The sequence below is a fragment of the Ciona robusta genome, chromosome 12 (assembly GCF_009617815.1).
Source record: "Ciona robusta chromosome 12, ASM961781v2".
Classification (NCBI taxonomy): domain Eukaryota; kingdom Metazoa; phylum Chordata; class Ascidiacea; order Phlebobranchia; family Cionidae; genus Ciona; species Ciona robusta.
Genome location: NC_143246.1, coordinates 1,237,185 through 1,264,127, shown reverse-complemented (window position 1 = coordinate 1,264,127; position 26,943 = coordinate 1,237,185). Strand labels below are relative to the sequence as shown.

The 26,943-nt window shown below is 36.5% G+C and overlaps 6 protein-coding genes across 10 annotated transcripts; 4 read left to right on the top strand and 2 right to left on the bottom strand.

The window, feature by feature from the left end:
• Window positions 1-83: 83 nt before the first annotated feature.
• Window positions 84-9,132, top strand: LOC149726267 (uncharacterized). 5 transcript variants are annotated; one of them, XM_089890624.1, is made up of 6 exons: window positions 84-546; window positions 6,362-6,435; window positions 6,746-6,800; window positions 7,416-7,685; window positions 7,860-8,095; window positions 8,302-9,132. In XM_089890624.1, exons 3-6 carry the CDS (start codon window positions 6,779-6,781, stop codon window positions 8,506-8,508), a joined length of 735 nt encoding a protein of 244 aa, XP_089746750.1. In that variant the 5' UTR covers window positions 84-546; window positions 6,362-6,435; window positions 6,746-6,778; the 3' UTR covers window positions 8,509-9,132. The 5 variants fall into 5 exon arrangements, with proteins under 5 accessions (XP_089746750.1, XP_089746749.1, XP_089746747.1 ...); XM_089890623.1 differs by lacking the exon at window positions 84-546 and adding an exon at window positions 564-1,110; XM_089890621.1 differs by lacking the exon at window positions 84-546 and adding an exon at window positions 564-1,110 and having other exon boundaries at window positions 6,698-6,800.
• Window positions 1,135-6,120, top strand: LOC149726268 (uncharacterized). The gene is made up of 3 exons (XM_089890338.1): window positions 1,135-3,036; window positions 4,159-5,041; window positions 5,381-6,120. Exons 1-3 carry the CDS (start codon window positions 1,959-1,961, stop codon window positions 5,472-5,474), a joined length of 2,055 nt encoding a protein of 684 aa, XP_089746464.1. The 5' UTR covers window positions 1,135-1,958; the 3' UTR covers window positions 5,475-6,120.
• A 902-nt stretch (window positions 9,133-10,034) lies between the features above and the next one.
• On the top strand, window positions 10,035-12,112 carry LOC149726266 (short-chain specific acyl-CoA dehydrogenase, mitochondrial-like). Its single transcript, XM_089890619.1, has one exon. The coding sequence runs from the start codon at window positions 10,213-10,215 to the stop codon at window positions 11,476-11,478; it is 1,266 nt and encodes a 421-aa protein (XP_089746745.1). The 5' UTR covers window positions 10,035-10,212; the 3' UTR covers window positions 11,479-12,112.
• On the bottom strand, window positions 11,758-16,465 carry LOC149726265 (uncharacterized). Its single transcript, XM_089890618.1, has 11 exons — window positions 16,105-16,465; window positions 15,870-15,991; window positions 15,708-15,791; window positions 15,098-15,204; window positions 14,917-14,992; window positions 14,466-14,608; window positions 14,169-14,237; window positions 13,033-13,396; window positions 12,622-12,668; window positions 12,338-12,406; window positions 11,758-12,018 (listed from the first exon to the last, which is right to left on the bottom strand). Exons 1-11 carry the CDS (start codon window positions 16,244-16,246, stop codon window positions 11,961-11,963), a joined length of 1,281 nt encoding a protein of 426 aa, XP_089746744.1. The 5' UTR covers window positions 16,247-16,465; the 3' UTR covers window positions 11,758-11,960.
• A 1,179-nt stretch (window positions 16,466-17,644) lies between these two features.
• LOC149726264 (solute carrier family 2, facilitated glucose transporter member 8-like) lies at window positions 17,645-23,600 on the top strand. The gene is made up of 9 exons (XM_089890616.1): window positions 17,645-17,895; window positions 18,414-18,573; window positions 19,052-19,258; window positions 19,726-19,873; window positions 21,363-21,538; window positions 22,093-22,243; window positions 22,458-22,706; window positions 22,804-22,994; window positions 23,175-23,600. Exons 1-9 carry the CDS (start codon window positions 17,777-17,779, stop codon window positions 23,379-23,381), a joined length of 1,608 nt encoding a protein of 535 aa, XP_089746742.1. The 5' UTR covers window positions 17,645-17,776; the 3' UTR covers window positions 23,382-23,600.
• Window positions 23,601-24,293: 693 nt separating this feature from the next.
• LOC149726263 (protein CREG1-like) lies at window positions 24,294-25,734 on the bottom strand. The gene has a single exon (XM_089890625.1). It carries the CDS (start codon window positions 25,550-25,552, stop codon window positions 24,920-24,922), a length of 633 nt encoding a protein of 210 aa, XP_089746751.1. The 5' UTR covers window positions 25,553-25,734; the 3' UTR covers window positions 24,294-24,919.
• Between the last annotated feature and the right edge of the window lie 1,209 nt (window positions 25,735-26,943).

Genomic DNA, 26,943 nt, shown 5'->3' with positions numbered 1-26,943 from the left:
CCCACAACGTCATATCACTTGACGCCCACAGTGTTTTAAACAATAACAGCGATCTATAGGAGTTGTAAGGATACGTTTTATAATTCTTTGAATGTTTTTTGTTCACTGACAAATGGGACAAGAAAATAGCATGAATAGGTGTCCCATCTCCCCCACCCTACTATACCAACAAATAGTGTAAAGTTGTAAACACGGATGATATTTAAGGCAGCAGCCAATGTCGCATTAGCACCGAATATTTCAAACTCCGGGACAAAGCGGTGGCAAAACGAGCGCTTTGGTTTTACGCTGTACGTCATATTCCCATGTTTGGGTATTTCCCTGGGTATTCTTTGCATTTTTACTAGTGAGTAGTGAAAATACATCAGGATTGAACGAAAAACCGCGAAATTTAAACTTATACAAAAGAATATAAGAACAGATCTGTACACCCTAAAACATGGAATTCGTGACAGACAACAATGAAAGGGGTATGAAACACCAACACCCGTGGTATATCGACTGTCGTTTTCCGTCCACCGGAGGAAAAGGCAAGTTACATTTAAGGTATGTTTTTGTTTTGATTTTGTGTTTACTTTACACGAATTTCCTAATACCTTAAACTATCTCATTTAGTATGGTTTTTTTCTGTATAACCAACTGAATTTGGACAACCCATTAGTTACCACTGGGTTGGAGCAATGTTCGTTTAAATTTTGAATCAAGGACACTTAGGCCATAGCCCATAACAGTAGCAGCATCGAGCATTGAACCTGGTATCTTCTAGTTAGGCTCTATTTCTGTATTATACCGCTGGCTCTATACAAATTCAATTAACCGGCGCCGTGGCATAGTGGTTAGCGCGCCTGCCTGTAACCCATAGGTATGGGGTTCACTCGTCGCTGCAACCATTGTGGGCATATGTGTCCTTGGGCAAGACGCTTAACGGCAATTGCTTCAACCCAGTGGTCACTAATGGATTGTCCAAATTACCAGTCATACATAAAAAAAAAAAAAATCCCACCAAAAAATAATCACCCACAAAGTAATATACATGGTAACTCGTAAGCTGGCACGAGGTGTTAAACCCCTGTGAAAACGACTGTCATTTTCCGGCCACGCGAGGATAACGTAAGTTACATTCATTCGTTCATTCATTCATTCATTCATTCATTCAATGCAGTTCTGATTATAATACTCAGTTGTTGCACAATTTAATATTATGACCCACTGTTTTATAACAATATATTTATATATTATATATATTGCAAACATAGGCGCCTAACATGGGTGTGCAGTGCTGGAATAGGATATGATGCCTTGTCTGTATATTGTAGGTCTATCTAGTAACAAATCAGTGATGTTGCAATAATTAAACCGGTAACATTCAATACGGCCTAAACAGCAACCGGGTATTCTAAAAGACTCGGTCCTATGAATGCAAATTCCCCTTAAATTTCCTGGTCATTGTTTAAACAATAGCCCACCATGCTTGTGGAGATGCAGTAAATGTGATGATGGTGCAAGTTTTGTTGTTTCCTGGTTTTGATGGGCGACTAGTCAACTGGTAATTTAGTTAAAGAAAAGTGTATACGTAGATTATAGGAAAGATGTGTAGTTGTTATAGTGTATCAGATATATATTACTTTACCTATATATACTCTTTTGTTATTACATATTATTTCAGTGCTTGCACAACATAAATGCCTATGGAAGTTCATAGCAAAAAAATTATATGTACATGTGTAGATGCAACTATTTAAACAATTAAAGACCTGCTAAGACTTTAATACGATACAGTTTAGACTTTAGAATTGCGCTACAGTTGAAATTGACCCAAATCAGCAGCTTTTATAAGACAGTTATATGTAATAAATTGGTTAGGCTACACTGTTATTGTACCATACACCATTATTTGTATCTTTCAGTGTTTTTAGTTCACAGTTTAAGGAAGTTTAAGCGCTCTTCAGTAACTTAACATGACAAATAATAAGCATCAAGGAGATAATTGTTATGCAAGCATTGATGGAGGATTGGGTAAACTTTATTATCACAAGCAAATGTTAAGTTTTCAAGAAGCACAGAAACACTGTAGGAGAGTGGATCATTCACAACTGGCAATCATGAAGGACAATGCTACAATGTATGACGTGGTTGCTTCTGTGGAAAGATATAGAGCACTTACTACAAATACCTGTTTTGACTATTACTTTTGGGTTGGTTTGAGCAAAGATGGTTACAAATACAAATGGTTGGATGGTAATGAGTTGGATGAATCTATGAAGATTGAATTTGCAGACCCTAGAAAGACCTGTGTTTCAATGTTGTTGAGTGGGGAAACACCACCACGCTGGATAGCACAAGATTGTTCAACTCAGTTAGCTTACTTGTGCTACACACCTTACACACCAGTGACCACCACCTTGCCCCCCAGCCCGACACAGCGCATGCTCACCAGCTCCACACAGCGCGTGACCACCAGCTCCACACAGCCAATGGTCACCGGCCCGACACAGCGCATGACCACCAATTCGAGACCATGGATGCAAGACCACTCAACCATTTTAGCCGAATCAACACCTACACCTCCCTCACCCCAATCTGTTTCGCCAGTGATAATCGGTGCAATCTCGGCAGGAATATTCCCATTATTGCTCGCACTTATCCTGGCGGTGTGTTTATACACGAGGCGCAAGAAGAGCAAACGGGAGCAAAATCTCGCCCAAAATCCTGAGGTGAACATGGGTGTTAACCACAATCCAGTGTATGAAGAATCTGTGCAAGAACAAATCAATACTATATACAATATGGACATGGAGTCACCCCTGCAGCACGATTATGCTTCAATCACCTTGCAACCTCAAGCATTTGGTTCTAATGATGTCACCGCTCTAAACGATGATGTCACTGCTCCAAACGATGATGTCACCCCTGGTCCAAATATTGATGCGGGCCCGTCTCAAAAAAATGTTGCCTCGTCTCCTCCAAACGCAATATACGCTGCTGTGAACAAAAACAAACAAGCAAACGATGTTTACAGCGTTGTCAACAAAAAGAAATAACTAACTGTTCATTTATATTAATGGTTAGCTCAGTGATTTTACAGCATAGCTGGCAGTATAGGCATCAAACTTTTATAAATACAGACGTGGCAGTAAAATCTATACCAACAACTCCATGAAACAAATTTTGCGGCATCGGGTTTAAAATTTATTGAATATTTAAATAAATCACTACTGAAAATTCCAGGGTTGGCGTACCTACCTTGCCACCCCAGGTTTGGTGCCTATGGGTGGCGGTTCTAAAGCAGGCAGCCTTTTCACTTAGTATTAGTGGTTCGCAAATCTCTTGACTCTAAAAATTGTTTTTTTTTTCAATAATTTGTGTAAAACCCTAGTTTTAAAATATGGTCACTAAGTTTTATTACAGCTTAATATATTATATTGGGTGTTGTCAAAACAGAATGAATTAAACTTTATGTTAATCTAAATCAACGCCCTAATTTTAGTTTGAATATAAAGGGAAAGCTTAAATTCCCCTTCAAACAATATTTGTACATAGTTATTTGTTGTAAGTGAAACTAAATTTATAGCATTATCAGGAACAACCAATGGCACCTAACACTTCCTTGTATATATTATGAGTTTAGCATGATGTAACACTGTATTGGTTACTTTGTAAAATAACCCAAGTTCCTTTTGCGCGACCTTTTTCTTTTTTCTCTATGTTACAAATATTTTCTTGTAAATTTTTACACAACAGTAATCTTAAGATTTGTTCACATAGGCATTACATTTTAGAATTTTTAACATATTCTGGTGTGTTATTGCCAAATAATTACATTTATTAGGGTCAAACATATAAATCCTCTTTGATTAATATATTTAATATACTTTGGCTCTGTTTTTTGTATAGACATTATTCTTTTTGTATAGACTCAACAACAGGGTAAAAGCTATTTCAGGCCTTAAACTGGGGTCCTAAAATATATTATGTCACCCCTGTTTCATAAGGTTGGGGTAATATTTTACCCAGGGCACCCCTAACGTTACGTTTATATCTCTGCTAACAATGTACATATTTTTGCTGCATTAGATAACCCTGTTACATATGAATATATGATAATCCAGTTTTTGTTCCACATAGTTACAATCTGCAATTTAAGCCAAGTTTAAACAGAGATGACAAATAATAAACATCAAGGAGATAATTGTTATGCAAGTATTGATGGAGGATTGGGTAAACTTTATTATCACAGGCAATTGTTAAGTTTTCAAGAAGCACAGAAACACTGTAGGAGAGTGGATCATTCACAACTGGCAATCATGAAGGACAATGCTACATTATTTGACGTGGTTGCTTCTGTGGAAAGTTATAGAGCACTTACTACAAATACCTGTTTTGAATATTACTTTTGGGTTGGTTTGCGCAGAAAAGGTTACAAATACAAATGGTTAGATGGTAATGAGTTGGATGAATCTATGAAGATTGAATGTACTGCAGACCCTAGAAAGACCTGTGTTTCAATGTTGTTGAGTGGGGAAACACCACCACGCTGGATGGCACAAGATTGTTCAGCTCAGTTATCATACTTGTGCTACGCACCTTACACACCAGTGACCACCTTGCTCACCAATTCGACAACGCGCATGCTCACCAGCTCAGCACGCACAGCAAATCCAAAGTTCAAAGTATCTTCACTGACAAAACCAGCAGCTAGCAACTCAACCACACGCTTGTTCAACAACTCAACTATAACAGCAGAAACAAATCCTCCAACACAATCAGAGCCATCCATTTCCCCAGTGATGATTGGATTAATTTCAACAGGATTTTTTGCTCTTTTGTTCGCAGTTATACTCTTGGTGTTTGCCTACAAGAATTGGAATTGCAGAAGAGAAAGAAACCACTGTTTAAATCAAGAAGCAGCAAATGTCAGGTTTGCTGCTCAAAACCGCAACTTGCAAGACCAAGCTGATGCCCCATATATAGACATTGTACCACCGCCTCAAGCCCCATATATGGACATTGTCCCACCACCTAACGAATATGCTACAATCAGGTAGTAACAGAATAATGCTGCTGCCTACAAGGCTTATGTTATAACCTGAATAGAATGTGACCTAGACAAAAAACACACATATGAAACAAGAATAAAATAGAGTATTTTTATGGACAGAACAATTGTGTTGCTAAATAGGATATTCTTGTTATTGTTGTAATAGAAAAGAATTAACTGTAAGACACCATAGTTTTACATAGGTATTTGTTATAAGTGAAATCAGATTTGTGGCAAACAATGGCACGAATACTTCCTTGCATATATTATGAGTTTAGCATGATGTAACACTGTATTGTTAACTTTGTAAAATAACCCAAGTTCCTTTTGCTTTCCCGTCAGGAATGCTGGTGAAAGCCGCAACTTACAAGCTCAAGCTGGTCCTCACTATATCAACATTGTAGCACAGCCTCACGAATATGATGCAATTGACTAGTTACTAAATCACCTGAACAAAAAAAAATACAGTTAACAATACATACCAAGGCTATGGATAGTAATGCTGGTGTTAATAAACCTAACAATTTGTGTTACTAAAGAAACAAAAATGTTGTTTGTAAATTGTAATGAAGACTAACGATGCCATATCTCTTATATTATACAACTTCTTGGACTTGATTTTTGTATGCATTTTGTAGCACCAGATCCTAAATTGTAATGAATGAGACTTAATATTTAAACATCATATTTGTACATAGGTATTTGTTGTAAGTGAAACTAAATTTGTAGCATTATCAGGAACAACCAATGGCACGAATACTTCCTTGTATATATTATGAGTTTAGCATGACGTAACACTGTATTGTTAACTTAAAATAACTTGTTTTACAATTACTTCATGTGTTCTTTTCCTCCAATTACAACATTACTCTTGCATTGATTAAATAACTGCTTGTTAGTTATAATCGTCGCCCCTTTTATCAAATATTTTTAATAAAGTATTATATTCATTGTATCATAACGTCTGATGTTTTACTGTTACTTCTTATCTTTGTATATTATTTGCACCTTTGTTACTTTAACCAGTAGATAAAATGAGTAGAATTTTTGGATGTAAATAAACCGAATTCATGATTTTTAAATCTTGTGTCCACATATTAGAAGCTCATTCCCACACACTAGCACATGCATTAGAATGCCAGCATTATAACCAGAGAGTACAAGATTCTAGACTCAATGCTGCCACCAATGTGGAAATTTTGTATTTGCTTCAACCCAGTGGTCACCATTGAAAAGTGTTCTACCCACAGGCCACGAGTTACCTTAACACCAGTGTTCTTCATACGAATTTAAATTTATAACAGTGATTTCTTACTTTTTTAGGCAACAATCAGTTCAACTGTGTATGGGTGGGGCAGTACAGCTTGGTAAAGCAGAAGACTGATGAGATATTATAGGTAAGCTACTATTTCACTCATTATGTATTAGGATATACAAATAAAACTTAAGATAGTTCTATATGGAAGGTCCTTGCCCTTAATATGCCACTAGTAGTTCAAATTTGGTCACACTATTACTGTTTATGTGAGCATGGGAGGTATATTACATATATTGCTTGGGTACTATATGATATTTATTATGAGACTTTATGATATTTATTATATTTAAGTGTTTTATATATTAGTAATAACCAAATGTATTGTTCTGCTTGTCCAGCAGTGAATACACACCCTGGGTTGATTTCAATACCCCGATAATTTCTGGCAGAAATGACTTGACATTCCCAGCAAATAAGGAGCAATGAGCAAGCGTGCTCCTGATGGTAGGTTCCAACTAAATTCAATTAGGTGCCATATTTCTAAGCAGAACTGTGGGTGAAAATAATGTCACGTAACAGACAGCATCAACAGCTCTATTATTGCAATTATTATTAGGTAGTGAATGTAGGGCCATGCGTTGTGCATGTCTATATACTGTCAAGTGGTTATTCTGGGTATAAACTGTTAAGCATTTATTGTTTATATATATATTCTGTTCATAAAATACATATATTTATATAAATGAATACATATATGTATGTAAATATTGGTAAAAATATTATCATTAGGATTTGTTTATATTTTCCTGCACTAATACTGAATAACCATGTCAAACATTTTCAATCTCTTGCTTGTAATTTTACAAGCTTTCAGCGCATCTGCTTCTAGTAAGTTGATATTGCATTTGTTTAAGTGTAAAGATATACATAATAGTATATAATTGTGTAGGTGTAGCAATAGTATATTAAAAGATATATGCATATAGTTGTATATATTTTAATAGTAAAAAGATATATGTATTTTGTCGTATAATAAGAGTGAAAAATATGATTAAACACTTGTATGTTAATATTAATAGTAAAAAGATAAACTTATACATTTGTATATTCTTTTAATAGATGAACTGTTGATAAACAGGGGGAGTTTTGAAGTTTCTTCAGTTTCTACAAAACCGAATGCTATAGCAGAGGTGATTTACAACTTCTGCTTGCCTGCAGTTCCTGATTTCGTTCACGCGACAGCAAGACCGAGCAACCCATCTTTGCCCCACAGGTTTAATCTGAATATCCTTGTTATTAAGAAACTCAGTTTTGCTGTCAGATTAGAACGAGTTGATCAACCTATAGGCTGGGATACGATGGTTACTGTGGATTGGTTCATGTATATAGGTAAGTCATATAGTGTGAAATAATAGTGAATTGCAAGTTTGATTTGCCTGTTCAAAATACAGTAGTTAAACAAAAGTCATTTGTTTAAAACAGTAGTAAAAATATGTGAGTGAATTTGTGTGTGAAATGATAGTAAAATGGCAGTTTCAGTCTTAATTTGCTTGCTTTAAACAGGTGTTGCTGTAGTACATAATGGCTTAGTTTTCTGGCTGCCGCAACATGTTGGTGTTATAACACAGAACCGAGAAGAAGCGGCAACTTACTGCACAGAACGTGGTGGTAAACTGCCGGATATTGCAGATAGAGAAACGTACGAGTTGGTTTATAGTTATGTACGGAAAAACTTTGTATACCAAGGTTCTGGTGGTTGGTACATTAATATCTGGCTGGCCTCTGATTACAACCCCAAAGTAAGTGGAAATCATAGTTTTTTTAAAAGGCAGAAGTTTAGTTTAGACCATAAAATGCACTGATATACTTTTTTGGAGCTTGTTTCTAGTCCTATCAGATAGTATATTCTTAATATAAAACTTTACTTTCTCTTTAACTATACTGCCAAAGAAAGATCTCCCATTCATTACCAAACATTTTACTTAAATACAATTCTTATAATTAGACTGGAGAAGTTACGCAGAGCAACGGGGAACCTGGTTACAATGGGAATTGGACAATTGGTTTGCCTTCCTCTCACCATGATGATACTGAATTAGCTGTTACAATTCGCCATCATAATCCTAAAAACGATACAGGAATGCATAACGTCAGACGCAAACCAATCAAAACAACTGTCGTCTGCTCCATAAGCCTTGTGTTGAATCCATGACTTTAGTCTTGCTTTTAATATTCTTGCTATATTTGACATTTTTTGATCAAAAGTATATTTTGGTTATAGTTATGAAAGTAATTCTATTAAGCACACAAGTTTATATTTTGAACATAGGAGTAAGACTATTATAAGAGCTATATTTTGGACATGTTATACTTATACCAATGGTGTTGAAATTCTGTATTATGAGTTTCAGGATGTATTATAATGAAAATTAAGCTGATTAGTTATCGCTCAGCATTAAAAATATGTAACATAAACTATATCATTATACAGGGTGTCCAAGAAATTCGCACTATATGGATTTTTTTTTAAATACATTTTAATATTATTTCCATCAATTATAATCAGAGTCTGTATATAAACATGAGTTATATAAGGTTTATATACGGACTCTGGTCATAATCATAACATACGGTCGAATTGTTCACAATCTGCATCAACATGTGTTGTATATAAACAAATGTAACACATAAAAAACATGTTAAAACATATATGTAAACTAGTAAGGCATCAGTTATGATTAGGATATGAATAAAAATAACAATTATAATTGCAGTATTGTTTTTTTTTCATCAAATATTAATTCACAATAAAGATACAATTGGAATCCGAACTGTTTATATACGGACTCTGATTGAAATGGTCTTCTGGGGAAGTTGACATGATAGAGTCCCAAGCCTGTATGATATTTGTCATAATTACAGTAGTGTGGGGGGAGATGGGACACCTTTAACACATAATTTCCAAATATCCCAATCGTGTTTTAAGCAATTAACAACGGTCTGTGGGAGTCGTCAGGATATGGTTTTATAATTCTTTGAATGTTCTTCGTTTTCTACCAAATTGGACGAGAAAATAGATTGAAAAGATGTCCCATCTTCCCCCACCCTACTATATTAATATTTCATCCTGGCGTTCAGGACAACTGGGCAGGTTAGAGCAGGAATGTTCTCTATTGCGCAATATATAGTAGGGTGGGTGAAGATGGGACACCTTTTCGTTCGTTTTCTCTTTCCATTTGGTTGTAAACAAAGAACATTCAGTGAATTATAAAACCGTATCCTCACGACTTCCACAGACCGTTGTTAATGGTTTAAAACACGATCAGGCTATTTGTATATTATGTATTAAAGGTGTTCCATCTTCCCCCACCCTACTATATACGCAACTGCTCCGTATAGGGCTTTGGCACAGAAATAAAATTATTTCTATGGGCTTTAGGCGCTTACTGCGTGCCCAAAATTTTTTTGTCAAAATTATTTGGAACATATTTTGACAAAATATTGTTCGATTTTAAACTTGCAAAGCATATTGCAGATTCGTTAGGCGTTATTTCTTGATTGCAGTATTCGCTCAAATTAAAAACTTTGTAACACTGTGCAGCCGTGCACAGTAGTTTCATACATATCGTGCTTTTAGTTATCAAGTGTCAAATCTGTTAGATTGATCGACTCATCGACCTTCACGTCTCGGTATCTAGGTTATTGTCCAAGGGACCAAGGACACACATGTATAATATATATGCCGCATGCGGGTTAGTAGGAAAATCTAGTTATATAAGTTTCTTAGAATTTGGCTAGTCAAATAAGCTGGCAGCTGGGTTTAAAACAATGGCATTCTAACGTTGTGTTATTACTTAAAGGTTTCAGTTTTGTTTAATTTTACAAATTTATTTAAACGGAGTCCCCAGCTATTAAAATGGCGTTAAGGGTAAATTTTGTTGCCAGACAGTTCCTAAACATGGAGACTGCCTTTAAAAAATGTACAAACCTAAATTTAAAGCTGCAAGTTCGAATGAGCAGCATATTAACTGACAATTCTTCATTACCCGACACTCATCAAATGTTAAGACAAACATGCGCAGATTTTGCAGAAAAGGAACTTGCCCCGTTGGCGTGGACAACAGATAAGAAACACCTGTATCCAACTGAACAGGTACGAAAAATGGGAGATCTTGGATTAATGGCAATTGATCAGAAAGAAGAATATGGCGGCGCTGGGTTGGATAGTTTGGCTTATGCTGTGGCTATGGAAGAAATAAGTAGAGGATGCGCTACGGCTGGTGTTATCATGAGTGCGCATAATTCACTTTATTTGGGTCCGATTAAATATTGGGGCTCAGAGCAGCAACTACAGAAGTATGTGCTCCCGTTTTCAACCGGTGAGAAGGTTGGTTGTTTTGCTTTAAGTGAACCCGGTAATGGATCAGATGCGGGTGCTGCTTCAACCACTGCACGAGACGATGGAGATTGTTGGGTGCTAAATGGAACCAAATCGTGGATAACTAACTCATATGAAGCCTTCGCTGCTGTTGTTTTCGCTACAACTGATAAGTCAAAGAAACATAAAGGCATCAGTGCTTTCATAGTTCCTATGCCTACAGAGGGTTTGAGCCTCGGTAAAAAAGAAGACAAACTCGGTATCCGTGGTTCCTCAACTGCTAACCTCATATTTGATGATTGCAAAATACCAAAAGAGAATCTTGTTGGAGAATCAGGGTTTGGGTTTAAAATAGCGATGTCTACGTTGGATGCCGGGCGTATTGGGATCGCTTCACAGGCTCTAGGGATCGCGCAAGCTTCTTTGGATTGCGCAATCGCATACGCTGATGATAGGAAAGCTTTCGGGGCTCCAATAAGCAAGTTACAATCTATCCAATTCAAACTATCAGACATGGCTCTTAAAATTGAAAGCGCAAGACTTTTAACATGGAGAGCTGCTAAGCTTAAGGATGCTGGTATGAATTTCACAAAAGAGGCTGCAATGGCCAAGTTAGCAGCGTCAGAAACAGCAACATTTGCTTCTCACCAGGCGATTCAAATATTAGGAGGTATGGGATTTGTATCAGACATGCCAGCGGAGAGGCATTACAGAGATGCAAGAATTACCGAGATTTATGAAGGCACCAGTGAAATACAGCGTCTTGTTATTGCTGGACGATTATTGGCAGAATATAGAAAATAATTTAGCTTTATATGGGGAACATTTTTCTATGCAAATATAATTTAACATGGTACAGTTAATGCAGACATTGCAAAATGGGGAGCCATAAAAGTTATTGATGTGTCAATGTCAATTAAATAATTTTTCAAAGCCATTCCCACTGTCTTGAAGTTTCAATATACATTAATTCATACTTTGAAAAGTTGCCAATGTTAAACTAATCTTATTTGTTAATTTTTCCTTCAAATTATTTATATTTAAGTGTTTATTTTGTAATATGGTTAAAATTTAATACCATAATTAATGAACGGAGAAATGTCTTTATTTAAAACAATTCAACACCTTTTAACTTTTACTTTAAACAAAATCTACCCAAAGCAATAAAATAAATACCCGTTACTGATACATTCATTGGATTTTACCAAATTATATATCGTTTAAAAACATGGGATAAGAGGATATAACATTTTCACAGGTATTCAGTGTTTTAACAAAAATAGGGATTATTTCATGGCCTTGTACAAGGTTGCGTCCGTGAACTTGTCTCCTTGTCGTAGTTTGCTGGAGATATAAATTCCAGTTAAAGCTTAAGTTTAGATAAATCTGCGGCAATGTTATGTTTGTGATAATTTGTGAATATGGTTAATTACTGCCCAGAGTCGAGCTGCTGAAGCTATTGCAGTGTGTGAATAAGCGAACATGACTTTTGATTGGTTTGGTTATTTTTACGCTTGCTTATCCAATAGAATACGACTACATGAAATAGAACTACACAGATATTGTAAGCAGGTGAGCACATATACTCCACTTTATATTTATCATCTAATATGTATTATAAATTGTATTGTATTAATGTAATATATTGTTTACATCAACTCACGTGGTCAGCTTTGGTTCCTTGTATGAAACAGGGGTCGTTCTTCTGCGTCGGGGTCGTATACTGTCTTGTCTGTGTGCATAACATTGCTGTATTATAGTAATGAAACAATTCTACCTCAAAAACCCTTATTAGAGGACTAGGTTGTCTGGCTCCTTCAATTCGATAAAGTATGTTAATTCCCCCATGTTAAATACTCTCACCAGCCTCGTGTGTATAAATACAATCATCATTTTTCTACTGAAAACCTTACAGCATACTTGTGGTAACTATTGTAGGTAACTTACATGTTCGTAATATCTTCCATAGCTCTTTTGCGAGCAGATGTTCCAAGCTAAGAATAAAGGAAGTTATAAATGGCCACTGTAAGATTATTGGTTATTATGTTAGATAGGTTGGTATCATAGTGTTGGCAACGCAATTAAGGGAATTGACAGCCAAGGGTTGATAAATGTCAGCAGTTAATATCATATATTCATATGATGCAGAAAAATAAAAACGAAAAACTAGGATTTTATTCATTAAATACCGTGCCCCTTAATGCCACCAAATGTCAGAAATTTTTTTATAAAAACAACCTTAAAAACCGATTGTTTTGCATAAAATAAAACTTAAACATAAGATCTTAAATGTTCAACTATATATACCAATGTTATGAAAAAATCTAACATAATAACCGATTTACTTTACAACCATACCTCAATCTTTTTGTTGGAATCCACAAGAAAACTATCAGCACTTATATCTGCGTATTTATCTTCATTTTTCTTTAATGGTTTTTTACTCTTCACACTTTTTCGTGGTTTCCGTTTCACAGACTTCAGATCCTTTTTAAATTTTTTCTGTGGTTGATCTTCAGGTTTTCCAAGTTCTATTTCCGCCATAATTGGATTTGTGAGCTCCATAGAAATCACAGATAATTGTTCTTCATCAGCAAAATGGACTGTACCAATTGTTTTCCTTTTCTTGACTTCTGCAGCTGATGGTGGTTCCAAAGGTTTTTCATCCAGTGACAACATTTGAAGAATTGGGGGTTCGGATGTTAAAATTGAAGAGCGCCGACTGTAAATATTTGTTGTTGACATTCATACACCTCATGTTAATGTCGAGTTATAACATGGGTGTCTTCTTATACACCAGACACATGGTGTATTCATACACCTCATGCTCACTGTCAAGTTATAACATGGGTGTCTTCTTATACATCAGACACACATGGTGTATTCAATCATACACCCCATGCTCACTTTCGAGTTATAACATGGGTGTCTTCTTATACACCATACACATGGTGTATTCATACTCCTCATGCTCACTGTCAAGTTATAACATGGGTGTCTTCTCATACACCAGACACATGGTGTATCCATACACCCCATGCTCACTGTAGAGTTATAACATGGGTGTCTTCTTATACACCAGACACACATGGTGTGTCCTGACACCTTTATCTACTGTTGAGTTATAACATGGATGTCTTCTTATAGACCAGACACATGGTGTATTCATATACCTCATGCTCACTGTCGAGTTATAACATGGGTGTCTTCTTATACACCAGACACATGGTGTATCCATACACCCCATGCTCACTGTCGAGTTATAACATGGGTGTCTTCTTATACACCAGACACATGGTGTATTCATACACCTCATGCTCACTGTCGAGTTATAACATTGGTGTCTTCTTATACACCAGACACACATGGTGTATCCATACACCTTATGCTCACTGTCGAGTTATAACATGGATGTCTTCTTATAGACCAGGCACATGGTGTGTCCTGACACCTTTATCTACTGTTGAGTTATAACAAGGTTGATTTACACTTACTTTTTACATGTAGGACTAATACCAAGAAAAAAAGAATCTTCTGCTTCTTCTGTTGTATCGAGTACAATACTGCAAAGTTTTGTGAAATACATGGGTAAATAATGCCATAGAACCTGTGAATCGAGCCAGACATGCATTAAGCAAGTATACACCTAAGTACACTATGCCTAATTATCAGCCAATCAAGCATACTTTACAGAAGTCACATACTGATACATCAGTATGACCATATACACTTCATAATGTTACATACACCAACGTAATCTACACACCCCGAGACTTGTGCATAGCACCAACCTGTGTTCAAGCATTGAAGATTCTACATCTTGTTGATCTTCCACCTGATGAAGGTTGGGAGGTTGCGGACTTTCCAACATCCCTGGATCTGTTTCCGGATCAGTTTCATCCGGGGATTTAATTGAATCTAAATTCGGCTTCCACTAAAAGGAAAAATCAGGTTATTTAGAAATATTTTAAGTTTTTAACACTACGTTCATTGGTTCATATATAGTAAAACTATGTTGGTGCTTTTTAATTGGTGCAGATAATTTTAAGTTATGAAAAGTAAAATTCATTATGAACGAAGGGTTTAAATAAATCAAGCAAGAAACTGAATGAGAATTATTTATATATTAGCTTCTGAAACTATAACTTATTTCAGACAAAGCAATTAAATTTATGTTAACTATTTCTGCAACAGCGTTCTGGTGGTTTACTAATAAAGTCCGCTACTAAACATTAAACAAACCTTGTCTTTCACAACCTTGGCTGCAATAGCTGATGTTGGTTTGTTTATATTAGTTTGTTCCAATTCTGGTTGAGAACTGAAATGTAAAACAAAATTACCAGTGAATGCTATTTTATTAAATAAACAATTTCACAAATATAAATTGTGCATGCTAGGCCTACACTATAAATATAAAGCTTACAGTTCAATTGCATCTTCTAAAATTAATTTTTCTCTCGTAGCTTCTGCCATTGTCATAAAATCTTCAATAAACTTGTCAAATGTTGATGCCTGTCCATCTAATTTATCCTGTCAATCAAATATTTTAGCAGTTTCTATCTTTTACTGCTAGTTTACCTGACAATGTAGTAGCTTCATGGTCATGCCACTGTCTGCACGTTATGACAAGTGCACACGCAAAATTTTGTTTACGTCATTATTAAACAATGAACCAAATTGATGCCACATACAGTATTTTTAACATGGCTCGGAAATGTGCGTATTTTGTACGCCAGTTTGTATCAACGCAATTGTGATGTTGTCAAGAACTGCCATATACTGAAGACCGGGCCATTTTTGACATAGATAAGACATTTTTGACAATACATTCTATCTTACTTATCTCTTTGCTTTGTCGGTGAGTTTTAAAATCATTACTACAGACAGTGCCACATCATACAAATAAAAACAACATTTAATTTAAACAATTTTCCGACTCTGTCATTTAGAATAAGCTACAAACAGCAACGTTGTGTACGACTGGAAAGTGAAAATAGTTCAATAGAAAAAAAAATAAATCCAAAAAAAACTACCTGTGTTGTTTCCAGCTTTCCACGCAGAGCTTCATTTTCCACTCTATACGAATTCATTCGAACCATCATGTCCATTTGATTTCTCTGGAAACATTAAATAATCAGATCAATTACAAATTTATAGTGCTAAGCTTTGTTGTTTGGTATTGATTGTCTTCATACCTGAAGTAAATGAATTGAGGTTTCTAATTTTCGGTTTAAGTTCTTTGTTTGAACCAACATAAGAGCAAGAGTTTTGTTCTTTTCAACTAAAGCACTTGCATGTCTCATTACAAAAGACTGACCTAGAATTTAAGAAACAACCTAGTTAAGATATAAATATATATACAGACTATATTTATGTAGCTTAAAGTTTTCGATTTAGGAAAAGGTACAAATACAGGTATTTAAAACTTACTTTTTGATTTACGTTTTTTTCTTAGTTTTAATAAGCTGCTATCACCGGAATAATTCCCCCTTTTCTCTTTTATTCGTGCTTCTTTTGCTTTTTTAATAATATTTTGTATTGAAGATGGGGTTGAAGATCCAACACTTTCCATTTTCCACAGCAAAGTGAATCGGAGTTTATGTATAACTGTATTGGCAGTGCTGTAAAAAGAGGTTAAAACGTCATGCTGTAAAATTAGTTTTGCGCAAACAGTTAAAGGGTTTAACAATTATAAACTGTAGGCTTTTAAAGCTTAAGCGGAGCAAATTCTGTTCGAAAACAAGCTACACAATGAACCAGCAATATAGTGATAAAGCAACTTTTATTCCCTTTGATTAAATTGATCGCCTTACTTCGAATCAGAATTTTCGCTTTTGTTTTGAAATTTAAACCTTTCGTGCGCCAGAAAATTCGCTAGGTGACGCTAACGTTTTTTTTATGAAGCGGGGTCTATATTTCTGAATAAATTCATTGTGAATGAAAACTTTGCAGTCAACAGAAAAATAAATGTACGCAGGTTTCGTGCTACATGCTTTATGATAGATACATGATTTCGTATATGAAGGTAACGAGTTGCCTCATACCACAGTTTAGCCATAGCCTATACATACATGTATAGGCTATGGTTTAGCAGACAATAAAATCGTTTTCTTGGACGCATAGTCTTTTAATTGTGCCAGGTGTAGTTCCTTGGGGTAAGATGAGACATGTTTTATTCTCTTTTATCGTCCCATTTAGTATTAATCTAAGATTATTTACAGAATTATATAACTGCAGGCCCGCGATTTATAAAAGAACGTTGTTAATTGTTCAAAACACAATCAGAAATAAGTTTATCCCATCTTACGCCAAAGACACTATACATTTTGTTTCTCGAAGAAAACGCTGTGGGGGTGCGGGAATATCATTCAGCGGTCGCGCCCAACTTTGGTCGCGCCTATCTCAACGTAAAGACTTCATACGCTAGGTCGACAACTCAGATTATTAGCGGACAAACGAGCGTGAGGACAGCAAGAATATAAGAAAGCCCCTACTGCTTCGTAACACAAAAAAATAGGAGGGCTTCTATAACATGAAACGTGTGCGCGAACACAAGATACCAAAGAATAGGGGGCTGTCTAACATTTTCTTATAGTGATAGGAAACACGCAGCATGTGTCGCTCAAACATAAACACAGTTACGCTAGATGTAATGCAACACGGCTGTTTAATATTCATTTTTTTGCATTAAGTTTGAATAACCTATAATCTACGTCTGTGCTCGAAATACACTCAATCACTACAACGCATTTCCATATGGATGACGAAATATTGGTATTTGTTTTATGCCAGAGGTCAATATATACATTTAATTACACCTGGTCGCAGAAACAGTTCAATTTTTACGTAAAGTCGCATCGTTTCGACCATAACACCTGTTTTCTTAGCTTAGCTTTGCCAGTGCCTGCCAGTGCCTGTCAGTGCAATTGCAAGCGAGAATTCGCTGCCTTCTTTTGCGTTTCTATCGTACATAGGGACCGAGTAATTGCTGAACTGTTCAGTTGTACTGTATGCGCTAGAGGCTTGGAGAAGAAAGACTAGGTTTAGGAATGCCAAGGGCATAGTTCTGCTCAGTTTATAAGGTGTAAACAAGTGTGAGGAAATGGATAATAAAGACGAAACAACGGAAGTAATTCAAGACGATACTGAATCCTGCAATGGAACCGATGCATTGTGCAAAGATAAATACCAATCCAATGAACGCGTCAATAATAAAGCAAGGTAACGCAGTATGTATTAGTTTATATGGCCCATTATGATCTTGCATAATAGCGCGCATTGTTCAGTGCGTTCACACAATACGGTATAGCAGTACGTGTTTCCTATTTCCCCTTCGTTGCGTATGTACGGAGCGGGTAGTATTGCCTTTAGGTTTGGTTTAGCAGCCACGGCGTTGCACAAACTAATTGCAAGAGGAGATGATTGCTTCATAAGTTACTTCTTGCGAGGTTTCCTGTTAAGAAATTGCCGCTAACCCACAGTGACGTCACCAGCGGCTGTCCCAACATCATCTTGAATAATAAATGCACGCGTGTGATGCTGCACCCAGTTAACAAGTTTTATCAACACTTGTGGTTGAACGAATAAATGAATAAATATAACTCATTAATATACTTGCGTGGCCGGGCAACAACAGTCGTTAGTTAATGCAAACAGGACATGACGTACTAGTGTATGCTAAACTAACCCACACAGTTAAACTTCATCCATAGAAACATTATAACAAAGCTTTCTTTCAGGTTCGGCGGTTACGTCATAGAATCCCTCGTTATATTTTGTGCAGCACTTCCTTCATTAAACATCGGGTATGCGATCGGGTTCAGTTCTCCTGCTGCACGTGACTTCGAGGTCCACGAAACACAGTTAAACTTAACGACGGAGCAGACGACATGGTTTGGGGTAAATGGTCTTGCGTTTACGTTCAGTACACTGTTTAGCATGTGCAGTAGGTTGGGGGGGAGATGGGACACCCTTTACGTCCCGTTTGCTTGGTTGTAAACAAAGAACATTCCAGTAATTATACAACAAATCCTCACGACTCCCATAGACCGTTGTTAATTGTTGAAAACATGATTAGGATTATATTTAAATATTATGCTAAAGGTGCCAAGACTTACGACATCACACTTTCACCATAAGTGTGGAATACAATACTCTTGTACTTAATGCTACCACTTGATTAAGAAGCTGTAAGTACAAGATCTGCAGCATACTTAAGTTTTCTTATACTTTTGTACGTAACTTTGGCAGTGAGCATAAGGTGTATGAAACACTATGTATATCTGGTATATATATGATTTTAAAACTTGCCAAATTAGCTGCAAATTGTTTCTGTGTAGAAACACTATCAGGGCTCCACTCGTATTTTTCCCCACAGAGTTTATTGGTGCTTACAGCAATAGCAGGCAGCATTGCATGTGGGGTGTTCATGGACAAGTTCGGCCGCAAACTTTCAATTCTTCTTCAGCTACTTATCTACGCGAGTGGTTGGGTCTCAATCAGTTTGTCTGGTTCGCATCTTCCTTTGTTTATCGGTCGTTGTCTCAGTGGGTTCGCTATGGGGGCTTCTTACACCGCCACGCCGGTTTGCTTATACTTTACCTAATATTTAATGACGTCATGTAATGTCAAATGACGTTATATGTTTAATTTCCGTGCCGGCGTTTAAATGATTTGTTACGTTAACGTCATATTTGGGTCCTTCGCCATAGTTAGCACACCCTGTAGCACACATAATAAACGGGTTCGAGGCTCAACCCTGCTACCATTGTTGCCGAAGATGATCTTTGGCAACAGTCTTTACGACAATTGCTTAACCCAGTTCTAAATATTCTGTTGTAAAAATTGTCAGCCACACAGAAAAACAATTACTCACAGAGTGATATGCATGATAACTCGTAAAGGGCGTGCACGAGGAGTATGATATACACAGAACATCTGTGTTATATCTATTATTCTTTGACGACAAGTGCTTTTGCCAACGATTAAATATTTATATTAATTGCCAGATATTACGGAAATTCCGTGACGTGACTTTTTATTACGTCATAGGTATATCTTGTCGAAGTTGGTCCTCCTTTTATTCGTGGGAGTCTGGGTACTTTATTCAATTTGTTCCTAGCGATCGGCATACTGGTAGCGTACGCTTTCGGGTTTCATTTCCGATGGCGAAGCCTGTCGCATATTGGAGCCATAATAGGTGAGATTAGATATCCATTACATGCGTGTGTATTGGAGCCAAGAACTATTAGACTACATAGGTATTGTGTTATGATGCTGATGAATGTAGCTCGCGCTTTATCCTCGCGTGCTTGTGAAAATGACAGTTTTTTAACACGGGGTTCTGTTTATACTGATCATTTGTCACAGTTTTGGGTTAGGCAGGAACAAAATCATGTAAAAATATCAAAATGAAGTTCTGTTCTACGTGAGTAAGGTCTTACAACAAGGCATGGGACCAAGGATTACGATCAGTGTTGCACATTACTACAACACCCAGGGTGCTACCACATGCTGGGCCGTGCAACATAAATGTGCCAGCTTGAAAAAATAGTGCCGGGGCTGTAGTCTCGTCTATATAAGCACGAGCGCTAATTTGCCACGGCGCCGGCATTGAGCAAGAAAAAATATAAAGAACCAAATATGGTGGAGTGGTGGGAGAAGATGAGACACTTTTCTATTTTCTCGTCCCAGTTGATGGGAAACAAATAACATTCAAAGAATTATAAACTGTATCCTTACGACTCCCAAAAACCGTTGTTAATTGTTTAAAACACAAATCAGGATGTTTGAATATTATGTAATAAAGGTGTCCCGTCTTCTCCCACCATACTATATATATAGGTTCAGACTTTACGGGGCCGTGGCTCAGTGGTTACTAGAGTCTAAACTGATATCTGCACTATATGTGCCTGATACCTGACTTGAGTTTAAATATCGCGGTCAGGAATGCAATATCCGTTACCGATTACCTTATCTCGGCTTGTTTATTTTAATATCTTGGTTATGATTGTATTTGAGTCTGGTCAATTCTCCGCAATGATTAGTGTAGGATGAGACTTATATTTATTTCACAAAGTTGATTGAAATATTTGGTTCTTCATGTTTGTTCTTGCTCACGAAACAAATTTTCCTATAAAACAATACCGACGCGTTGCAAATTAGCGCCCTTGCCTATATTGCCTATATGGATTGGAGGCATGCTAGTAAGCACTTAACCACGGCTTCCTAAAATCTGAACCTATATATATAGTATGGTGGGAGAAGACGGGCGCCGGACACCTTTATTACATAATATTCAAACATCCTGATTTGTGTTTTAAACAATTAACAACAGTTTTTGGGAGTCATGAGGATATAGTTTAACAATTCTTTGAGTGTTATTTGTTTATCACCAACTGAGACGAGAAAATAGAATGAAAAAGTGTCCCATCTTTCCCCACCCACCTTATTTGTTTCCTTATATATTTTCTTGTTCTTGCCAGCGCCGTGGCAAATTAGCGCGCTTGCATGCCTATATAGACTAGTTTATAGATCGAACCTTGAACTTATATAGCGATCAGTGTGCTGGCCCAAACAAACTTGCCACCTATATGGTTTATAGAGACATAGACGAGTAACCACTGTGAAACGGCGCCGTAAAATCTAAATCTATTTATTATTATTATAAATAGTTTCTGTCATTTCAGCTTCTATTTCATTTCTTCTTTGTCTTTGGATTCCTGAATCACCAAGTTGGCTGGTAAAGAAGGGGCGTCGGGAAAAGGCAAGAAAAAGTCTAAGATTTCTACAAGGGAGAAGAAAAAGTAGGAAAGAAATAACCAGCGAGGTTGACACGATTGCTGAAAGTGTTTTGGATCATGAGGTGAAGTTTTTACAGACAGTATATTGTACTTTTGATATTTGGTAAAGGTAACTTTTTCTAATAGTTAAGTCTTAAGCCAGCCATATGCTTCATTATTGTGTGGATAAGAAGACAGGACTTTTGGTTGGTATGGTCATTTATATATTAGGATGGGGGAAGATGGGACACATTTAGCACATAATATCCAAATATCCTAACCGTGTTTTAAGCAATTAACAACGGCCTATGGGAGTCGTCAGGATATGATTTTATAATTATTTTAATTTTCTTTGTTTACTACTAAATGGGACGAGAAAATAGAATAAAATGTGTCCCATCTTCCCCCACCCTACTGTATATCCTAGTGGGTGGGAACTTGAGTGACTTATCCATGATTGCCACTTCCATATAGGCTCACAGTCGAATTGGGGAAGCTATTACAGTGTGTTAACAGGCATGAAATAAACCCAATTGCCTTAAAATCTGAAAAAAAACTTATTGTTCCAAAGGCTCTGATTCTACAAATACAGCCCTCCCTATAGCGCACGCACTATAAATAACTCTGTTTTAAACAGGCGGGCATGCACTTACGGGATGCACTTGAGTCAAACTTTATAAAACCAGTGACAATCCTAATTTTTCTCAACGCCTTTCAACACTTAAGTGGAATTAACGTGATTATCTTTTATGCGCATTCAATATTTCGAATGGCGAACTTCCAAAACGGTAAGTAAGGGATTAAACTTATTTAGCTTTGCGCTGTTAGCATTTATTGTATATTTTTTTATTCCGTTATTTGAGGCTTATTTAGTAAGATTTTATCGGCGCGGTGGCAAAATGGTTAACTCGCCTCAGCAGGTTGCCCTAAGATTACAGTTTAAAGGATAAATAAGTTGCATTCATTTATTTATATGTTCTATATTGTGTTTTTCCTTTCCAGAAAGCATTCCTTCTGTTGTAGTGAGTGGTATTCAAGTTTTTGCTTTTTTTGTTCCGCTGGTATTAATGGACAAATGGGGTCGAAGGAAAATGGCGTTTATATCTGGCATTGGGGCCACGTTGTGCAATGTATCATTGGGGGTTTGTATGTATATGGAGTCTTTTGACTTATCAGCCACACTTGGAGATAATACCACGAGTTACAACGTTAGTGGGCTGGGCATTGATGAAGCTGTGCAGCATCCTCCAGGTTCGAAATAACACAGCATCGAGTTTATAGTGTTGTGTACTAGGATGGGGTAGAAAGAGATTGTTTTTTATTCTCTTTTCTCTTTCCTCAATTGCAGTTACAGCATGGTTAACGCTTGTGAGCGCAATTCTCTTTATTGTGTTTTATGCCTTCGGACTTGGACCTATTCCATTTGTCGTTCAAGCCGAACTGATGCCGCTTAAAACACGAGGGGTCGGTGGTGGAATTGCTAGCGCCACAAACTGTGTTACAGCTTTCGTGATGGTCAAATGTTTCCCTTCTTTCGTGGTAAGTTGACTGCGGTTTTATAAAAGGATTACGACCAACATAGGGAACCAAAAGTACAAGTCGGTTAGAGTGATGCAAACCATTAATTTGTGCTTTGCCGTAACTCAGTGGTTAGATGCTCGCATCTTTGAACAGGCCACTTAACGCCCAACTTTTGAACTAAACTGTCAATTTGTTTAGGTGCTTATTCATATATACGGAGTGTTTTGGCTTTTATCTGGACTCTCCGCGGCATATGTTGCTTTCTGCTGGTGGTGCTTGCCTGAGACTATGGGTCGGTCACGTGACGAACTGGAGCATTTGTTCGACCTACGTTATAAAGTCGGTGCTGAGAAAAAGAAACGAAGTTCAAAAAATGGCAAAAACGTCTCTTTAACAACTGTGTGAAGTATTTTTGTTTTTTGGAGTTAAATTTTAACTAGTTCTTGCCTAAGATCAAAGAAAGCATCAACCGACATAACTTTCTTTTTAATACACAATATATTAACGCAAAGTTTTTTACAGCTTTGAAATTACCAGAGATGTATGCGCTATTTTGGCATTTGTAGTATTGCACACTATGTATGTAATATAACTTACATGCACTAATACATAGCTTATATCGAAGTCACTGCCGAATTTAATGAAATATAATTAGAACAGAACAAGAGAGTAAAGCTTTAATAAATGGGTACGTATTATTATAAAATTAAATACGTTAATTACACAGAATAATTTTATATCATTAAAAGTTTACAATAATATTCAAATGTTTGAATAGTAGTACTGTTTCAATCGCTTAATCCTTAAAGAGTAAATAGTTTAATGCAGTTGTATTGTAATGATGAAAAGGGATGCACGGCCACTACGTGCCCAACAAAATAAAATGATCAGTGGAAAAGAGTTTATAAGACCACTACGTGCTCAAAAACTAATCCTTACTTGATGTCAGGTATATATATTGATGTTTGCATTTCTACAAATTCAAGATTGTTATAAGGTTTATTACAAATCACATGAGGAATTGTAAACCAGAGGTAATGTGTTCAAGGCTCGACGCTAAGTTTTATTACAAACCACATGAGGAATTGTAAACCAGAGGTAATGTGTTCAAGGCTCGACGCTGCTACCATTGTGGGTGTAGGGAAGACACTTAACATAAATTGCTCCGACCCGGTGGTCACTAACGGGTTGTCATGGAACCCCCCCCCCCAAACAAAAATATACCCGACCACAAAGTAACTTGTAAGCTGGCACGAGGTGTTAAACATGTGTGATAATGACTGTCGTTTTCCGGCAACGTGAGGATAAAGTAAGTCATTCATTTCATTCAGCTTTATTTTCATGTACATGTTAGATGTTGACTGTCATAAAATAAAAGCAAACATAGAATATAAGGGTAGTAGTTCAAAAATATGTTACAGAATTCTCATTTCGCACAGTTAAAACCTAGATAATAAAATGAATAATAAAGTAGAATTTTATTAAGCAGCTTTTAATAAAAACATTAAACTTAAAGTTGTTTTTTGATATCTCGATCATATGATTTTTTAAAATACACTTGTATTTACAAACAACGGTAAAGTATTATTATTAAAATACAGAAATCAATAAAACAAATTATCTGACATTGCAACTTTGAAAGTTAGAAAATAGCAATACCTTCTTTAAAAACTAAAATAATGTGGCAGCATCTGTACCTCCCATTGGGTTGGGGGGCTGAAGGAGGATTATTTACTACCCTGATATCGGTATGTTGCAAATTGTACAATGAAAATAAAAATCAAGTTATATCATATATATATAACAATATATATTAGGCGTATGACTCTGGTGTTAAAGTTTGTTTCAATAAAGGTCGTTTACCCTAATAAAAAATGTGTATATACACTATTAAAAGCAATATCCAATTACAGAAAATTTTAAAACAGAAAAGTAAATATATTTCAGTTTACCATTAAATTTGGGTTTGTCACTGCTTTACTTGGATCAGCAGCGTAATAATCTGCAGCTTTAATAAAAGAACTACCACCAAAGTAATCTAAAATCCAAACAAAATTGATTCTTATTTTTGCTGTGAAAAAGTCATGACCAGCAGGCCATGTTTGCATTTCTGGATGTTTTTTAAATAAAGTGGCAATCGCAAATTTGTTCTCGGACGGCGAAGTGACTTTTTCAAAGTGTCCGATTATTGTGATTCGAGCACATCTTGGATCCTCTGCGTCGTATTTATGGATCATGCAATATCCAGGTTCCATCTCCGACACAGAGAAAGACATGGAATTATTCTTTGCCAAATCTTGAACACTTGGATCCCCATTCATAACATAGAAGTATGGGGTACCAGTGCTATTACTATCTGGTCCATCACTATATGAGATAATATTTGTGAATGGAAATCCTGAGATTTTTGGTTGTGTTGATATTGTTCCAATAACTCCCCAGCTGTTGTAGTGAATTGCATACCTCGCGCGTTTTGCTTTTTCCCAGTAATGTGGTGGATTATAAGGAGAAGCTAACAACCCATATGCACATACAATAGCAGAGCTGGCTACCAAAACAAACACAATATACTTCATACTAGCAGTTATGTAACTCTTGTTAAATACAGATGTATTACCTAGAAAATTTTCGGTGATTTTAAAGTTAATATAAGGCAAAGACACCCAGTATAAATATAAAATATACAATATTGCCAACAGTAAATCTTAAATAAAATAATCTCTGATCACTAACAATCTTCTTGTAACTGTGCTGCTTTTATAAGTTCTTTGTGACTAAGTGTATTTATGTGACTTACTGACTTTGCTTTGTTGTTGTCGCAAAATATGGTGATGACGCAATTGTTAACCTTTGACACCAAGCGTACACAATACACAGGTTACTGCAAATTCAGCACTTCCGAACTCTACTGTTGTGGGAAATTTGGTGTCAGCATAAAAGGGTTAACACTTCGGCAACTTATGGATTTTGTGGTTTGTTTATGAGGGTCCTACTAAAACACGCCCGGCGGGGCCCGGTGGGGCCCGGTGGAAAAAAATATACTAAAACACGCCCGGTGCGGGGCCCGGTGGGACCCGGTGGGACCCGGTGAGGACCCGGTGTTACGAGTCATACTAAAACACGCCCGGTGGGGGGCCCGGTGAGTATTTCTTGAAAGGGGAGCTTTCCCTATGCAAGAGCCACCAAAATGCGTGTGTGAAACAGAACTTGTGAAAAAATTGGAAGATATTGTCTGTCTTCAAGGCATAAAGATGGCAATTTTCGGTGGTAGAAGTTACATTCTTGCTTCGCACGTCATCGCTGAAACAAAATGTGCATAGGAAATAAAACATGATAATGAAAATGGACACGTAATTCGCAAGTCCTTTAATTATCGCTCTGCTAAAACGGAAACAAACGTGGACACATCATGTCTAATATTTACATTTTTCGTTTTAAAAGTTACATTGTTCGTCTTTTAAAGTTTTTAATAATAAAACTTCGATCAAGTATAAGTGTATGTATAGTACTGTGGCCTTAGGTAGGACACTTATAGCACATATAGTAGGGTGGGGTAATATGGGACACCTTTTCATTCTGTTTCTCGTCCCATTTGGTAGTAAGCAAAGAACATTCAAAGTATTATAAAACTATATTCTTACGACTCCCATAGAACGTTGTTAATTGTTTAAAACACGAACAGAAAATTTGGATCTTATGTGCTAAAGGTGTCCCGTCTCCCCCCGTCCTACCATAATATTTAAATATCCTGATCGTGTTTTAAACAATTAACAACAGTCTATGGGAGTCGTGAGGACATAGTTTTATAATTCTTTGAATGTTCTTTGCTTACTACCAAATGGGACGAGAAACAGAATGAAAAGGTGTCCCATCTTACCCCACCCTACTATATGTGCTATAAGTGTCCTACCTTAGGCCACAGTACTATACATACACTTATACTTGATCAAAGTTTTATTATTAAAAG